General features: G+C 42.7%; 1 protein-coding gene across 6 annotated transcripts in view; it reads right to left on the bottom strand.

Moving 5' to 3' along the window:
• DOCK1 (dedicator of cytokinesis 1) overlaps window positions 1–16,436 on the bottom strand; it is a 561,485-nt gene that overhangs the window by 391,044 nt on the left and 154,005 nt on the right. For all 6 annotated transcript variants that reach the window (XM_063607571.1, XM_034931700.3, XM_034931698.3 and 3 more), the window contains exon 23: window positions 8,597–8,705. In XM_063607571.1, coding sequence (XP_063463641.1) covers window positions 8,597–8,705 — 109 coding nt within the window. The remainder of the gene's footprint in view (window positions 1–8,596; window positions 8,706–16,436) is intronic.

Below are 16,436 nucleotides of genomic sequence, written 5' to 3'. Positions count from 1 at the left end.
TGAGCCGAGATCACACCATTGCACTCCAGCCTGGGTGACAGGGCGAGACTCCATCTCAAAAAAAAAAAAAAAGAGGGCTAAATTCAAGTTCCAACCCTTGGGACCTGTGAATGTTTTGGAAACAGTCTTTCTTCAGATATAATCAAGTTGACCTGAGGCCATGCCACAGTAGAGTTGGCCCTGAATTTAACAACCTCATAAGAAGAGAAGAGACACAAACACAGACACACAGGGAGAGTGCTACGTGAAGACGGGGGCAGAGACTGGAGCAAGGCGTCTGCAAGTCAGGAAATACCAAGGATCACCAGAAACCTAGAGAAAGGCACAGAACACATCATCTCTTGGAGCAGCCAAAAGGAACCTGCCCTGCCGCCACCCTGATTTCAAGTTTCTAATCTCCAAGGCTCTAAGAGAAGAAAAAAAACCACTGTTTTAAGCTACCAAGTTTGTAGTATTTTGTTAGAGCAACTTCCAAACTTGGCCCACTCACCTCCTCGACTCTGGGACCTCCCTCTCTTGTCTTTGTTGCAGGAGAACTCTCCAGAAGGCCTGGCCTGTTGCTGATTCTCAGCAAGTGTAGTCATTCCTGTCATGGTTGGCTTCACCTGAGTTGCCAGCCTCAGCTGCCCAATATTCTAATTCAACAAGTCTGTCTCCACACAGACAATGTGACCTAGACGGTCCTCATCCAAACCACCGCATCTGTGTCCCCACGAATGATGAGAGACTCTCAAATAGACTCCTGACTCATGCCCACGACATCCTCAGATCAATTAACACCATCAGTGCACCCCCTCCTCCACTCAAAATCAAGAAGGTGAAAATATTTCATTACTTGCTCTTGGGAAACCCTTCTGACTCAAAATACCCCCAAATTTCTTTAAGCTGCTTGCTGGTCTATGACGGTGCCAACATCTCATTGGTTGGTTTGCTCCAGGCCCTGATTCGTCAGGTCAGAGGGAGTGGAACGCACCGGAGTTCTCGTCTCCTTACCTAACTTGGCCAACAATCCTGTACCAAGAAACACAAAGGTCACAGAAGCAGGTGGCTTCTGAGAGAGGGAAGTGGCTCCCGACTCATCCACCATGGCAGCTGCATAGCCCAATGACAAGAAGCATAGAAGGAAGTGGAAAAGAAACAGACGGGAGCTCTAGTGGAAACCAAGGCAGGGCAGACACACGGCACCAATGAAAGAAGCACAGAGTCATCACCCAGGAACCAAGTCCTAATTGCCTTGATCATGACTTTCATCGGACTTTAGAGCATTTGAAAATCTGGATGCCTCAGAGCAAACCAGATGGAGCAAGGCCTTTGCCATAGACAGAGAGGTCAGCCAAGCACTGTTCATGAAAACTGAAAACTAGAAACCAGCTAAGTGCCCTCAAATGGAAAATTGGTTAAGTAAGTTATCATACAGCCATGAGGCAATGTGTAACCTTTCAAAATGTGTGCTTGAAAAATACTGAAGGACACAGGCAGATATATACAGAAAAATGCAACACTGTAAAAGTGTGTGTGTGTGTATACTATACATATGTTACATTTATATGTGTGTATATATAGGTGTGGGTGTATACATATGTGTGTGTATATATATAGGATAATGCTAAATGAGCAAAAAGAGCTCATCACTATAAAAACAAAAATGCTAACAGTGTAATCTCTGGAAGGTAGGGTGATAAATGGTTCTTATTTTTCTTAATTAACTTTTTGGCATTTTCTAACCAGATCACATATTACTTTTAAACTGAGGGCAAGGACACAATAAATGGCTGCTTTGTTTAATGCAACTAACAGGACTTGATATCTTTATGAAAATCTGGAAGACACATATAAAGACAAAGCGGCGAAGGCAGGAGCTGCTGTAGGAGAGGTGCCAGACAGGCCCAAAGTTACTCAGTGAAACGTGACGTCCTCACCTGCAAGCAAATCCTATTCCGTCTGATCTTAAATTATCATCATCCCTAACACATTCAGATCATTTGTTCTGAGGACAATAAAGTTCTATATGTACAAATTTGTGAGTAGCCGTGTGGATCCCAGATGCTAGCCCGGAAATAAATACACAAAAAGCAGCAAAAACTCCTCATAAGGAAGAATTCTGGGTAAGATTTAAGGCAAGAAAATACAGTTCATTTCAAATCAGGAAATTATTTTTAAGGGAATCAAAAAATGTGCCTCTGGGAGGGCAGAGCTCACCCATCAGCTGTATTTACTGAGATTACAGAATAGCTTAGTTCAACACAGCTCCTCTCTAAGAAAGCCAGATGGAAATGGCGCCATGTGATGGTTAGAATGGAAAGAGACTGGGAAGCCTGCTCGCTGGGGACAGTGCCCCAGAAGGAAGACAAACCCTCTGCATCTGTGTGTCAACCTCAGCTTGGGGGGCCTCAAATTCAATTAATCTTCACCCCAGTTCAATCCGCATGCTGGTCAGAAAAGTTGCCTGAGCGTCAGGGGCCTGGGGCTCTACACGACAACAGAAGAAATGCAGAAAGCTAACAATATTTTCATAATAAACTAAGCAGGAGACAGAGGGGCAGAGTCCTGAGGTGAATAAAGAAGAGTGTTTTTCCAATGCAGGTTGAGATCCATTAGTGCTCATGAAATAAATTTAGTGCCTGTCAACCAGCAATTTTTTTTTAACTGAAATACATTAGTCTAGAATAGACTAAAGGAGACTAGACTAGAAAATGCCAGAATGCATCACAGGGAATCAGTGTAGAACTTCTTCGTGAGCATTTTCCAGCTTCATATGCACAACACACATGCACACATGCACACACACACATACAATGCACACAGACACACTCGCACACATATACCAAGTAAGCATCAATTTCCTACTGTGGATCATGGTCAAAGTTTCCTTCTATAGAAAATTCTGGCATTCTCAGCCCCAGATGGAACAGACTATGCCGAGGTCCTGCATGGAGTAGTCTTTTCCCAGGGTCATCCTAAGGGAAGGTAGTAATATTTGTGGACTTGAAATGATGTCAATGCCTGTAAGAACTGACTGAAAAGCCCCAAACGCCTCAATCCAGCACTGCAATCCACGAGTGGCCAAGATACAGCCACCTGCTGCCAACACAGTGGGGCCATCGCCAAGGTCTCCTCCCACAAGCCTTCGTGACCAGCCCCTTCTAACTCTCCTCCCTCCCCTTCACACTCACCCAATTCTTGTGGCATTTCACCAGAGTTTTTAAGTTGCTTTATGCATGTCCACTTCGATGGAAAGCTCCACCAGGGATAATGTCGGCATCTTTCCAGCCCAAAGCATCCAGCCTGTTCTCCATTGATGTGGATGGCAGGCATGGGCCCTGTTTCCAAACACCAAGGGATAGCCAGGACTTAGCAACACTCTCTAGGAGCCAAATGGGAAAGAGAGTGGTTCTGGAACTGGCCAACCAGGGTTTAAACCAGCGCGTTACCCCATCCCAGCTCTTGTGGCCTTGGGTAGGTTAATTAAGGTCTCTAGGCCTCAGTGTCTTCATCAGAAAGCAATCAAAGTATCTACTTAATAGGGCTATTGTAAAGACTAAATCAGTTGAAAATACAAAGCATGTTGAACAGCAGGCGATCAATAAGTATCAGCTCCAGTTACTCTGGCACTAGGCGCTCATGCTATTTCTATCAACCACTGATTGGGGGAGCTAACCCTCAGGAGGCTCCTCACACCCAAATGTTTGGTGTTTCCTGGGGAACGCACTGGCTCTACTTGGGTCTCCAAGAGGGAAAAAGGCTTGGAGAGCCAGGGGGGCTGCCTATGAAGCTGTCTGGATGTCACACACTGGAATCTGACCCATTTCTCCTGGCAGCTGAAGAACAGCACAGTTTTCTGAGAAACAGCAAGTCATCACCAGATGGGAGTTTCAGGAAAACACCAAAAGAGATGCCGAGGAAAAAAGGGGCAGGTCCAGCATCAGCACGCAGGAAACGGTTCCAAGACTTTTCTGCCCTAATTTCAGGAAGAAGAACTGGGGACCTAGCAAGCCCAGTGGTTCATGAAACCACCGCCACAGTAGCACAGAGAAGAGAAGACAGCAGAAGGGAATTCCGAGGCTGACTGGAGACACCGCAGCTGGGGGCGGCGGGGGCACCTGGGAGGAACAGCAGCCACAATCTCTTGGGGCAGAACACAGAACAGGACTCGAGGGCAGAGGCAATGGGGCCAAGGACCCTCTTGTCAGGTAGGAGAGAGAAACGCCGAAGGCAAAGAAGAATCCAGAAGGCACAGGCTGAATTTCCAGAACATCTGGGCCGGGTGAAGGGGCAGCTCAAGGTGAAGACAGAAGATCTGAGATGGTGAGGAAACAGCTAGGGGTGAAGCGGGTCTCAGGGAGGGGAAAGGTCAGCACTGCGCAGCAGGTGGGCTTCTCCTCCTCCGAGGAAAACAGACAGAAAGAGGTGATACCGAGAGACCCCAGGTCTTTTCTTTTATCATTTTTTTTTCTTTTTTTTTTTTTTTGAGATGGAGTTTTGCTCTTGTTGCCCAGGCTGGAGTGCAATGGCGCGATCTCGGCTCACTGCAACCTCCGCCTCTGACCCCAGGCCTTTTCAGTGCAGCAGTCGGAGCCGCATCATTCACTCAAGGTAGGTGATGTGCGGCAGAGGATACGCCTGGAGCTCGAGGAGCTGCGGAAAGGGCTGCTAAGGGAAAGTCAACATGGAATTTCAAGTGAGGTTTCAGTAGCATGGTGGGGTGCTGGGAAAAACAGGATGATTCTTCGAAAAATTCAAGCATAATTACCACGAGAAACAGCGTTCCCAGCAGCATGAACCACAACCACGAGAAACAGCAATTCCACTTCTGGAGCACTGGCAGCAGGGTCTTCTAGAGGCACCTGTACACCCCAGTTCCCAGCAGCATGAACCACAACCACGAGGTGGGAACAGGCCGAGCCTCTATCCAGCGACAGGTGCGGAGGCAAAATGTGCACGAGACACACAGCAACATGACAACCTTAAAAAGGAAGAAGATTCTGACACATGCTACCACCTGGTAGAACCTTGCAGACATTATGCCATATAAAAGAAGCCAAACACGGCCGGGCACAGTGGCTCACGCCTGTAATCCCAGCACTTTGGGAGGCCGAGGCGGGTGAATTATTTGAGGTCAGGTGTTCGAGGCCAGCCTGGCTAACATGGTGAAACCCCGTCTCTACTAAAAATTCAAAAAAATTAGCCGGGCATGGTGGCGGGTGCCTGTAATCCCAGCTGCTGGGAGGATGAGGCAGGAGAATCACTTGAACCGGGAAGGCAGAGGTTGCTGTGAGCCGAGACTGTGCCACTGCACTCCAGCATGGGTGACTGAGCGAGTCTCCGTCTCAAAAAAAAAAAAAAAAAAAAAAAAAAAGCCAGAAACAAAAGGACAAATGTGGTATGAGTCCACTTCCATGAGGTTCCCAGAGCCATTAAATTCTTAGACCCAGAAAGTAGACCGGTGGCTGCCAGGGGCTGCAGGGAGTTGGTGTTTGATGGGGCTGGAGTTCCATTCAGTTTGGAAAGACGTAAAAGTTCTAAAGAGGGATGGTGATGATGGTTGCACAACAGTGTGACTGTACTTAATGCCACTGAACGGGACACTTAGAAATGGGGAATTTCATGTTATTTGGCCATGGCAGTATGTTTTCAAAAAGTATTTGGCTGCAGCCCCAGGGCTGAGGGCCATTCACTGAGGGACGGTGAGGCGGCACTGAAACATCTGGGCACGGCGGGCGCCTGGGGAGCGGGGGTGACGGGAGACGGCCACTGGGAAGGGGAGTGAAGGCAGGCAGCATCCACACACTCAGTGGAGTTTCCTGGACATTTGACTTAACATAAAAACTGGCCCACGCGTCCTCCATTTGTGTTTTCTCACTTAAATGACCTTGGAAAAATTTTGTCACTAAATCAATGAAAACAGTCCTGTTGAAAATTCTAGCTGGAGACCATGCTTATCCTGCAATAAATGACTTCTGAAGTTCCTCCTGCCCTCCCTCTTCAATGAGGCATAAAACCCCGTGGCTGACTCTAATCCGCAAAGTTGATGCCAGTGGCAGGTTTGGTACCAAGAAGGGGATGGGGCCTTTCTCTGCTAAAAATTCAAAAAAATTAGCCAGGCATGCTGGCGGGTGCCTGTAATCCCAGCTACTGGGAGGATGAGGCAGGAGAATCACTTGAACCGGGAGGGTACCAACCGTTTGGTACCAAAGAGGGCCACACTTGGGGAAACAATGTTTAACCTTTAAATGTCACAGTCTGAAAATATACTTTGTCTACGGAAGATGGTTCACAAGTTATTTCCTTCCATTTAGACACAGCAAAACTGAAAGAGTTAAAACAACACAAAAGTCAGGCTCCCATGATGGGAATCTTTAAATTTCCAACGTCGTCGAGAAAGCACCTATTGTGAAATAATACGATACCAATTAGCAGAAGGGAGGTGACATGCCTAATAAAACGCCGTGCGTATGTCTTGCAGATGTAAGGTTTGCATCAATGCACACACGTCACTCAATTCACTTGTGTCTTATAATAAAACACCCACTGAAGCAAGGTCTTCCCGGTCCCTAGTCACTAAGTAATCTGACTTCAAGGGAGGGAGGCAGACACAAATCAAGCCCAATCAAATTTAATAATGTAAGAATATATTTAGCAATCTAAAATTACTGCTGGGCTCAAAACTTCCTGTAATTTTTATCTATTCTTACACTACACACGTCTGTTTTTCTAAAATGCCACTGAATTCAGTAGTAAATGTACCAAACACATTGCTAATTTTAACCTTGGGACAATAAGACAGCTTTGGGCAATATCAAGTTGCCCAAATAACCTAAAATTTTAATGTATGCACCACCTACACTTCTTTCCGTATAAATCACCAATTTTTATAGTAAATCATGTAAAAAAAAAAATCAAGAAATCGTAGTAAAGAGTCCAAATGGCTCCACCGCACAGCTGCACCACCTCTGAGATGAAAGGTAGGCTCCGACTTGATTCATGTCTACTTACGCTGGTTTCCTTGGCCACAGCAACCATCAGCCACGTCTCAGCACACATACATCTTTGTTCCCGGGCATATGGCAAAGCTTTAAGGCTGGGAAGCGACTTGACCAAAATATTTTTAAGACGCTAGCCGTAAGAATGCCTTCTAAAATTATACGTTAAACAAACATTAAAAGAGGAAGAACAGAGGCGTCTACCATGATCAGTCGAGTGAAAGATGTAAGTTAATCATTTGGAAGATTCTTGTTCTTTGAAGGAATTAGTGCAGGCAGCAAACTGCAAGTTGTACAGTTCCTTCTGCAATAAGTCAGCCCAGTGAAAAAAGCCATAACTGGGATAACCAAGAGTGTGGGGGTCCTGCGGCTGCTCCATGGGCCTCCCAGGCACTTCCACACCAGTGAGCATCCTAAAGAACACTCAGGCCTCATGTGAGTGGAAGGGATCTTTCTTCCAAAGGACAACAGGGTGAGACCAGGTCATCAAAAGAGGGAAGAAGGACAGAAGGACAGGGGCACTGGAAGGCTCGCTCTTCTGCACAGGCAAAGATCCACTGAAGCACCACCCTTTCCAGGGCATGGACACCCTGAGAAATTAGGTGTAAAACATGATTCTCATCAATTCCCCCAAATTTAAATAAAGTGAATTCAGAATCTGTCTTGCCAAAGAGCAAAGAGAGAAGCAATGAAAATATTTAAGAGCACCTAGGGAGGAGGAAGAAGGGATTTCACTACACATGGAGCATGATTATGTTCACTACAGAAGAGGCTCTGGGGCCTTTCCCTCGAGTTCAGGCTTGGCAGGGCCCACAACCCCTTCGCCCAGCCACAGGAAGCCCTTCATCTACAAGTCCACTTTGATACAAAGCTACAGCTAGATAAGAAGAATAAAGTCCAGTGTTCTGTAGCAATGCAGAGTGAAGACGGTCAACAATAATTTAGTGTATATGTTCAAAAAGCAAGTAGAAAGGATTCTGAATGTTCACAGCAAAAAGAAATGAAAAATGTTCAAGGTGATGCTATGCTAATTACCCTGATTTGATCACATCGTATAGCTGTACTGAAATATCAGCGTGTGTCCCATAAATATGTACAGTTTTTATGTGTCATTTAAAAATTAAATTAAAATTTAAAAAAGGCCGGGCACAGTGGCTCACGCCTATAATCCCAGCACTTTGGGAGGCTGAGGTGGGTGGATCACCTGAGGTCAGGAATTGGAGACCAGCCTGACCAATATGGTGAAACCCCATCTCTACTAAAAATACAAAAAAATTTGCCAGGCATGGTGGCATGCGCCTGTAGTCCCAGCAATTCGGGAGGCTGAGACAGGAGAATTGCTTCAAGCCGGGAGGCAGAGGTTGCAGTGAGCTGAGATCACACCACTGCACTCCAGCATGGGCAACAGAGCAGGATTCCGTCTCAAAAAAAAAAAAAAAAAAAAAAAAAAAAAAAAAAAAAAAGCACAGCTCTTGAAATCAAATTGAGATCTCTGACATTAACAACTATGGTATTTGGGGCAAGTTAATTAACTGTAATCAAAATACCTACCTCCAAAAGAGATAATGAAAGAAAAAAACAAGGAGAAGTCTGCCTTGGCAGTGGCCGGCACTCACCTTCACCCGGACGGTCTGGTCTGACATGCTGCTCATCATGTCATTGATGGACCTGAAGAGCTGCAGCAAAGATTCCACGAAGTCAGCCTCTCCCTTGTTTTCATACAGTCTGCAAAGAAACACACAAACTGTGGGGGCCTGGCAGAAACACCTCAACATTTTTTGAATCCATGTCTATAGCCATGAAGGGAATCACTTGGGTGACAAGTTAGAATGAGAGACCACATCCTCAACATCTATGAAGCGAGGAAGGTAACTTGGCAGTGAGACTCATGCAGACCACTCAGCCAAGGCAGCGTGCCTCCACATACAGAGGCTGACCCTTAATGCTACCACTCACTGCATTTTTCATTGTTAACATACTACATCTTATAAATCTGAAAAACACAGAAAATATACAGAAAGGGAGGGAGGAAAGGGCCGAGGAAGAGAAGGAGGGAAAGAGGATGGGGAAATTCAGCTTTATTTCTACCCCACAAAAATTACACTATTAAGATGCGGTTGTGTTTTCTACCAGTGTTTTTATTTTTATTTTTTTATTTTTGTAATGGAGTCTTGCTCTTGTCACCCAGGCTGGAGTGCAATGGCATGATCTTGGCTCACTGCAACCACCACTTCCTGGGTTCAAGCAATTATCCTGCCTCAACCTCCCAAGTAGGTGGGATTACAGGTGGCCACCACCATGCCCAGCTAATTTTTATATTTTAGTAGGGAAGAAGTTACACCATGTTGGCCAGGCTGGTCTTGAACTCCTGACCTAAGGTGATCCACTCGCCTCGGCCTCCCAAAGTGCTGGGATTACAGGTGTGAGCTGCCAGGCGGCCACTACCAATGTTTTTAAACCAATTATGTCACAAATTGAAAATCAACAACACACTCCATTGCCTAAATTTACCATGATCTTCTAATCCTTTAAAATGATATCACAAGAGTTGCTTTTTTATTCCAGAGTAATGGTGCTATACAAATGCATTCATTTCAACATCAGTGGTAACTGAAAAGTATTCCAGAGGTGGGACATATTCAATAAATAGGTAATAAGGAAGTTGTGCATTGGTTACATGTATGCTAATATATGTTACTAATTGAAAATAAGTCTCGTTTGTAAATTATTTATTAGCAGTTACTTCAAGTTGCTGTGTTACTAAAAAGCAACACATTTGCATTTTAAAATATTGTGACTCAGATGTTTTATTAATACAGTGTTTACTAATACTAGTTTGCTGCCTAATTAAAAATATACGATACCTGAAAACTTGTATACAATGGAACATTTTGTAAATTAAGTGATAATTAATTACCCTAGAGGTAGTCTGATATTTAAATGAATTCCACTGTAAAGCAACAAATTCTGTGTAAAATGGGAAATTGCAACCTAGTGGATCTGTTTTGTAAATAAGGGTTTTCAAATGCGGTTTGCTTAAATGATGTACCAAACAATTAAAATGATGGAGTCATGAACTTCTGCTTGCAAGTGACATGAAGAACACCTGGTAGACTGGTGCAACCCTTGGGGAGGCATCAAGCTGCAATCATTTTTCCCCTCAGGACATCTGTAATTCCTAGAGCTGTATGGCGTAGAAGACTAAAAACCAAAACAAAAACCTCTATAAAGCAAAGTGGAATTTGCATCAATCATCAGAGAAAATGACTTGAGTTTGGAAAATGCCAGGGAGAGAGTCCCCAGGTAACAGAGCCGACTCTCAGATGAAAATCCTAGAAAGCCAGAGGCATAGTAAATGGAGACTGAGGCATACTAAAGGTCCAGTGTAGCCTCAAAACTGAGCACAGTCTCTGATTAAAATAAGATGGTCAGCCCCACTTTGTCTAGAAGAAGGCAGGATGAATTATCTCTGGAAGAAGATCACATCATCTGAAGCTTCTACAGTTTTACATACAAACAGTCTTGACTTCAAACAAAAATTATTAAACTCAGCAGAAAACCAGACCACAGTCCAAGTGAAAGAGGAAAAAGACAGCAGAAACAGCCCCGCAGATAATCTAGATGTTACAGTTTCCTAGAACATCAAAACAACTATAATCATATTTGAGAACAGGGAAAATAAGATAAAAATATGACAAATAGAAGGTAAGAGAAAAATTTCAGTAGAGAAATGAATCTATGAAAAAATCAAATGGAAATTCTAAAACTACAAAATATACTCTCTAAAATTAAAAATTTATTAGACAGATTAACAAAATAGAGAGTAGACACAGCAAGAGGCAGAATTAGTAAAATGGAAGACAATCCACAGAAAATAACTAAACAGAAGTACTGAGGAAGAGAATACAGAAAAGAGGGCTAGGAATGTGCAGGCATACTGAGGAGATCTAACATACATGTAATTGAAGTGCCAGGAGAAAAGGAGGAAGATAATGAGACAAAAGTAACATTAGAACAGACAATGGCCACAAGTCTTCCAAAACTGATCAAAGATATCAATCAAAAAATTCAGAAATTCAATGCAGGATAAATAAAAAGCAAAAACAATCCTATGCAACCCATAGTAAGATTGTCAATAACCACAGAAAAGGAGACAAACTAAAAGCAGCAAGAAAGAAAATAATACCATTTAAATTCAAAGATGTAACAATAAGTCTGAAAGCTAATGACTTACTATAAATGAAGGAAATCAAAATAGAATAGAATAATACATGGAAGAAGAAAATAACTTCCAACCTAGAATGCTATAGTGAGTGAAAATATCTTTCAAACACAAAGATGAAATAAATCATTTTCATACAAACAGAGTCCCATAACTGGCCAACACTAAAAGAAATAATACAAGTGAGTTCTTTGGACAGAAAGAAAATGATCCCAAAGGAAAAGTGAAATTGAAGGATGACAAACAATTACAAACATAAAACACATCAAATGAATACTAACTGTATAAAATAACAGTAATGTCTTATGGAATATAAAACATGTAGAACTGAAATGCAATAATAATATAAAACAGAGGAGAAGAAAATGGCAATTCTAGCGTGCTATTTTTCTGGCCATATCTAGCATTATCAGTGGATTGGTAAGAGTAATCATTTGAAATACTCTAAAATAAGTCCAACATGGATGTTACCATCTCTAGAATAATTGTTAAAAATAATAGTAAAAGAATATTCAAATAATATGTTTAAAAATCAGAAAATGAGATGCTTAAAAAAAGTGTAACTGGTATAAAAGAAGGCAAAAAAGGAGGAAAAGGGGAAAATAATACAGATGGGGAAGGGAAAACTAATGCAAAAATAATATATAAATCTAACATTACTTAATTACACTATATATAAATGGATGAAATGCTCAATTAAGAAGCTTGTCAGACTGGATGAAAGAAAAATACAACTATATGTTGTATTATAAGAGGCACACCTTAAGTATAAAGACACAGAAAGCATGAAAATAAAAGGATGGAAATAGGTATTCCATGCAAATACTAGCCAAAAGATTAAGAGAAACTTTTCATATTGATTAAGGAATAGACCAATAAGGAAGACATCATGATTATAAATCTGTATGCCCCCAATAACACAGCTTCAAAATCTATAAGGCATGATTAATGAATCTTTAATATTTTTAAAATTCTACCAGAACCTCTCATGAATAAAAATGTAAAACAGTTTCTCTTGTGCCAACCAACATGTTTAGAACATAGCATTTTGCAGTGATCCTTTTGAAGCATCTTTCTGTAACAGAAGATCACTGTTAAAGTCTCTAGAATCTTCCCTTTTCATTTTCCCAGATAAACCAGGGAGAACCACTTTTTTGATCCACCCTGAAGTGGATAAAAAACTGAGAAAAAACAACTCAGAAACTTATCGATAAATAAACAGATGAATAAGACCTGCTCATTCCTCGCTCTACTTAAATAAGTGTTCATTAACAAGGAATGACAGGATCTTTGTCTATTAACTACATTCTATTTTGTGACCCAGGGAATGATAGCAAAAAGGTCTGTACAACTTATTCATGATCAATAACTAATTATTTACAAAGCTAACACCAGATGACAGGCAAAAACTCTACAAAGCACAAGAAACCCAGAAGAGGAGGCAGGCAATAACTAGATTTAGTAATTTGATTCTGAAGATCTGATGCAGGATATCCGTTTTCTGGCTTTCTAGTTAATGTGATCCACCCACACAGAAAACACAAACAAAAACCAGTAGAGAAGTGCCCCCGGCTGTCAGGAATCTTTCAGTGGGTTCCCCAGGAACCAAATGTCTTTGGGCCATAGCTTTTAAACTGTTGTTCTCATTTCAAAACAAAATGAGCTTTCTAAACAAAACAAAAAATATGAGACTGCATAGCAAGAAAGATAGTAAGTTAACAACATAAGCTTCAATATCTTCATCTCCAAAGTTTCACCTCTTTGTTCTTTGGAAGAATAATTACTGTCAATTATACTGGAATTTAACAAAGCTACTGCATTATAGGAAAACACAACAGACCATTTTGAAAGCCAGAGAAAAATAAGATCTCAAAAGTTTATCCCAACTGCAAAAAGGAAAACACACTCATGAATTCCAGCTGTGAGCACAATTGTTTTTCTCTCAAGGTAATAAACATGCTGCAGGTAAGAAGATGAGAGTCCTAGTTTGTTTTCTTCCCCACCTCTGACAGCACCACACAGGAGACACATTTGGAGCTTGTCACGGATCAAACATCCTAGATATCTGTGTGGGACCTGGGGCTCTTTTTCCTTTAAGTAGCCTATACAAGCTAGGAAAACGATTTCAGCTACATTTCAGACCTGTGATAGCACAGATGAAGTAACAACTGACATGCTGTGGTGGGATGATGGGGAGCAGGGGTGGGATGGGGAGGACAGAAGGGGAGGGATTACTAGAAGACTTCTGCCCTACCGTCCAATATTCTAAGGGCATGGGTTTTTTCCTCTCACAAAATCTATGAAATATCTTCTCAGCCATTTTAGAATACAGATTTAAATTGAAGTATTTGTTGTCTCTGCACAATGCGGCTAGGTGCTCTACATCTCAAAGAACGTTATGTCCTTCTCTCCCCTCAGGAATGAGGGTAGGCAGCCAGGATCCACATTCAGGAAACGTTCAGAGAAAAAATAATAAAGTCAAACTGTGAAAGTCTGGGATACACCTGGGGCTCATATACTCATTAAGTATTCATGGAAGGAAGGAAGGAAGGGACAAAAGAGAGAAAAAAGGAGGGAAGGGAGAGGAAAGAACGAAGCGAGGAGAGAAGGAAGAAGCTAGGGAAGAAGGGAGGAAAAGAGGGAGGGAGAGAAGGAACATGAGTATCAACATCCCCAGAATCAGTGGGGTAGAGGGGCTCATGCCTGGAATCCCGGCACTTTGGGAGGCCACAGCAGGAGGATGGCTTCAGGCCAGGAGTTTGAGACCAGCCTGGGCAACATAGCGAGACCATGTCCTACAAAAAACTAGCCAGGCATGCTGGCACCTGCCTGTAGTCCTAGTTACTTGGGAGACTAAGGCAGGAGGATGGCTTGAGCCCAGGGGTTTGGGGCTGCAGTGACCTATGACTGCATCGCAGCACTCCATCCTGAGTGACAGAGGGAGGTCCTGTCTCCAGTCATCATCATCATCATGATCAGGAGCAGCAGCAGCAGCAGCAGCAGGATCTCCAGAATCACTGCAGTACTCGGTTAGCTAAAGTCAGGAATGCCCAGACAATGGCCTCAGAGGCTTAGGGAGCCTCACTAAGTTGTAACAATTGCTACAACTTGTCTTGTGACCACTTTGTGTCCTCAACAGTCTCAACTCTTCTAACAAACAAGTTATACCAGCAAAGAAACTCAGTTTGTGGACCATGCCTGGCTCCTGCTGGGTCCATACCAGGACAAAGGCAGGTAGAGCGATCATGTTCTGTGCCATGCTGTTGAGCACCAGAATGCAGGCATTCAGAGGACTTTAGCACTAAACACTTCCTGTCCCAAACAGGAGGAGCAGCTGAGTACTTCAGTCCATTTCTATGTAGCCTGGTAGGACTAAACCATGCCAGTGGATCACTTAGGGCCTAAAGATATACTTAAAGCCAAAGAGATACTGGTGACAGAAGTCTCAGAGATTGACTCCCAAACTAATGGAGAAGAAAGGCTCTGCAAAACCTAGTTAAGTAGGATTTAGTAACCCAGAATGAGTTAGGGAAGCTCGCAGGGAACAGACCATCTGGGTTGAAGGTATGAGGAAGAGAATGTTAACTGCCCATCCATTATCTATTTCTCCCTAACTCCTTTACTAAAATCACTCTGGTATTGTAGAAAGCATCAACCAGCCCATCTAAAAATCCTTTCCAGCTTCCTTGCAGGTAGGGTGGTCATGTGACATGGTTCTGGCCAATAAGATGAAAGCACATGACACTTTCTAGGGATGGGGAAAGCTCTTTCAAAGAAGAATAGCTGGCACAGCTGTTTCTCCTTTGCCTTCCCCTCTCTCCACCTGGAATGCAGAGCTGATGCTGGGAGGGGCAGAAGCCATCTTAGGATTAGGAGATAAAGAGACCCCACTAAGGATGGTGGGGCAGAGAGATCAGAGGAGCCAAGGACATCAGGACGCTGAGTCCTCACGCAGGTGCATGAACTCAGAACTCTTCCTCCGGGCTGCACATTATGTGACTAAAAAAAAAAAGTGAGCCCCATATGGTTAAGTCACATAAACGGTGTTTTTCTATTACATGCAGCCAATCATATTCCTAAGCACTATTAGACTGATCAAACGAAAAAAAAAATTATGGACCATGAATCTAAGATTTTGTGCCATTTGTATTTTGAAACTGAAAGAGATTGAAGAACGAGGCAGAGAAATAATTTGCTACTGGTCAACCTGGGTAACTCAATCTTTTCTAAAGCAGCATTATTGTATAAAAGACTATAGCATTTACTACTATAGCAGAAACACCATTATCAATGCACGATCGTTTTAAGTACAAACCTCTGAATGAAAGGGAAAGTCCAGTGTTATCAGGTGAGAATATGCAGATCATCAAATGCCTGAGTCAATGTCATATTGATCACAAACTGCACAAAATTAACATTTTTCACATAAAACACGACAAAAATCTGTAACATCTTTCAAGTTCATCCTCCCACCCTAGTACTGACTTGGGTTTAGCATAATCAGAGATTTAAAATCAGTGAGGAAAATATAAGAGCAAGGCAGGGGGGGCGAGGAAGTTCATTTTCATAGAATTAACTTTACTGAAATAGAAAATACAAGAAACCATAATCTAGCTTACCATGCTGTGTTTCACCCTAAGAAAGAGAAAATAAATCACAACTTAGACCCTTGAGGGAAAGCTTCAATCCACACCAAAGGTCATGCATATCCATAATAAGCAAAATAAAAGAGTGTAATATCTAAGTCAAGGACAAAACCATGATGCCCTCAAACACGCCATCTTTGTATGCAAAGACGGCAGCATGAGGACTGTGGTTTTAACCATGGGCACGCCAGAGTGAATACAAGCACACTCCAGTCCCTGACCAGTAACACATCACTAGTGGTTACCACCCTGTTTATGACTTTGATAGGTCAACACACAGTCAATAACTTGTTGCTTTGTCCTTATTACTATCATGGTAGACACATGGTTAGATTTTGAATTCTTCCCCCTTCTCCTGAGTCCTTCTGGACACAACTGCTTCAGACAAACGAAAACACAGTGAGGAGGAAACGGGAAGGCACTGATGTGGGCCCACACTTTCAATTCCTTATTCTCGCTAATAGGTTACAAGGGCACCATGCTTTTCAAAGGCAAATGTATGTGCTAATTCAGAGGGACACAGGTTCATGAATCCCATCTGTGTGTGGAACTCACAACAAGAACAATAACAACGTAGAACCACCAACA

Source organism: Pan paniscus, chromosome 8, assembly GCF_029289425.2.
Source record: "Pan paniscus chromosome 8, NHGRI_mPanPan1-v2.0_pri, whole genome shotgun sequence".
NCBI classification, from domain to species: domain Eukaryota; kingdom Metazoa; phylum Chordata; class Mammalia; order Primates; family Hominidae; genus Pan; species Pan paniscus.
Note: the sequence above shows the minus strand (reverse complement) of the source record. Positions and strands in the feature narration are given on the sequence as shown.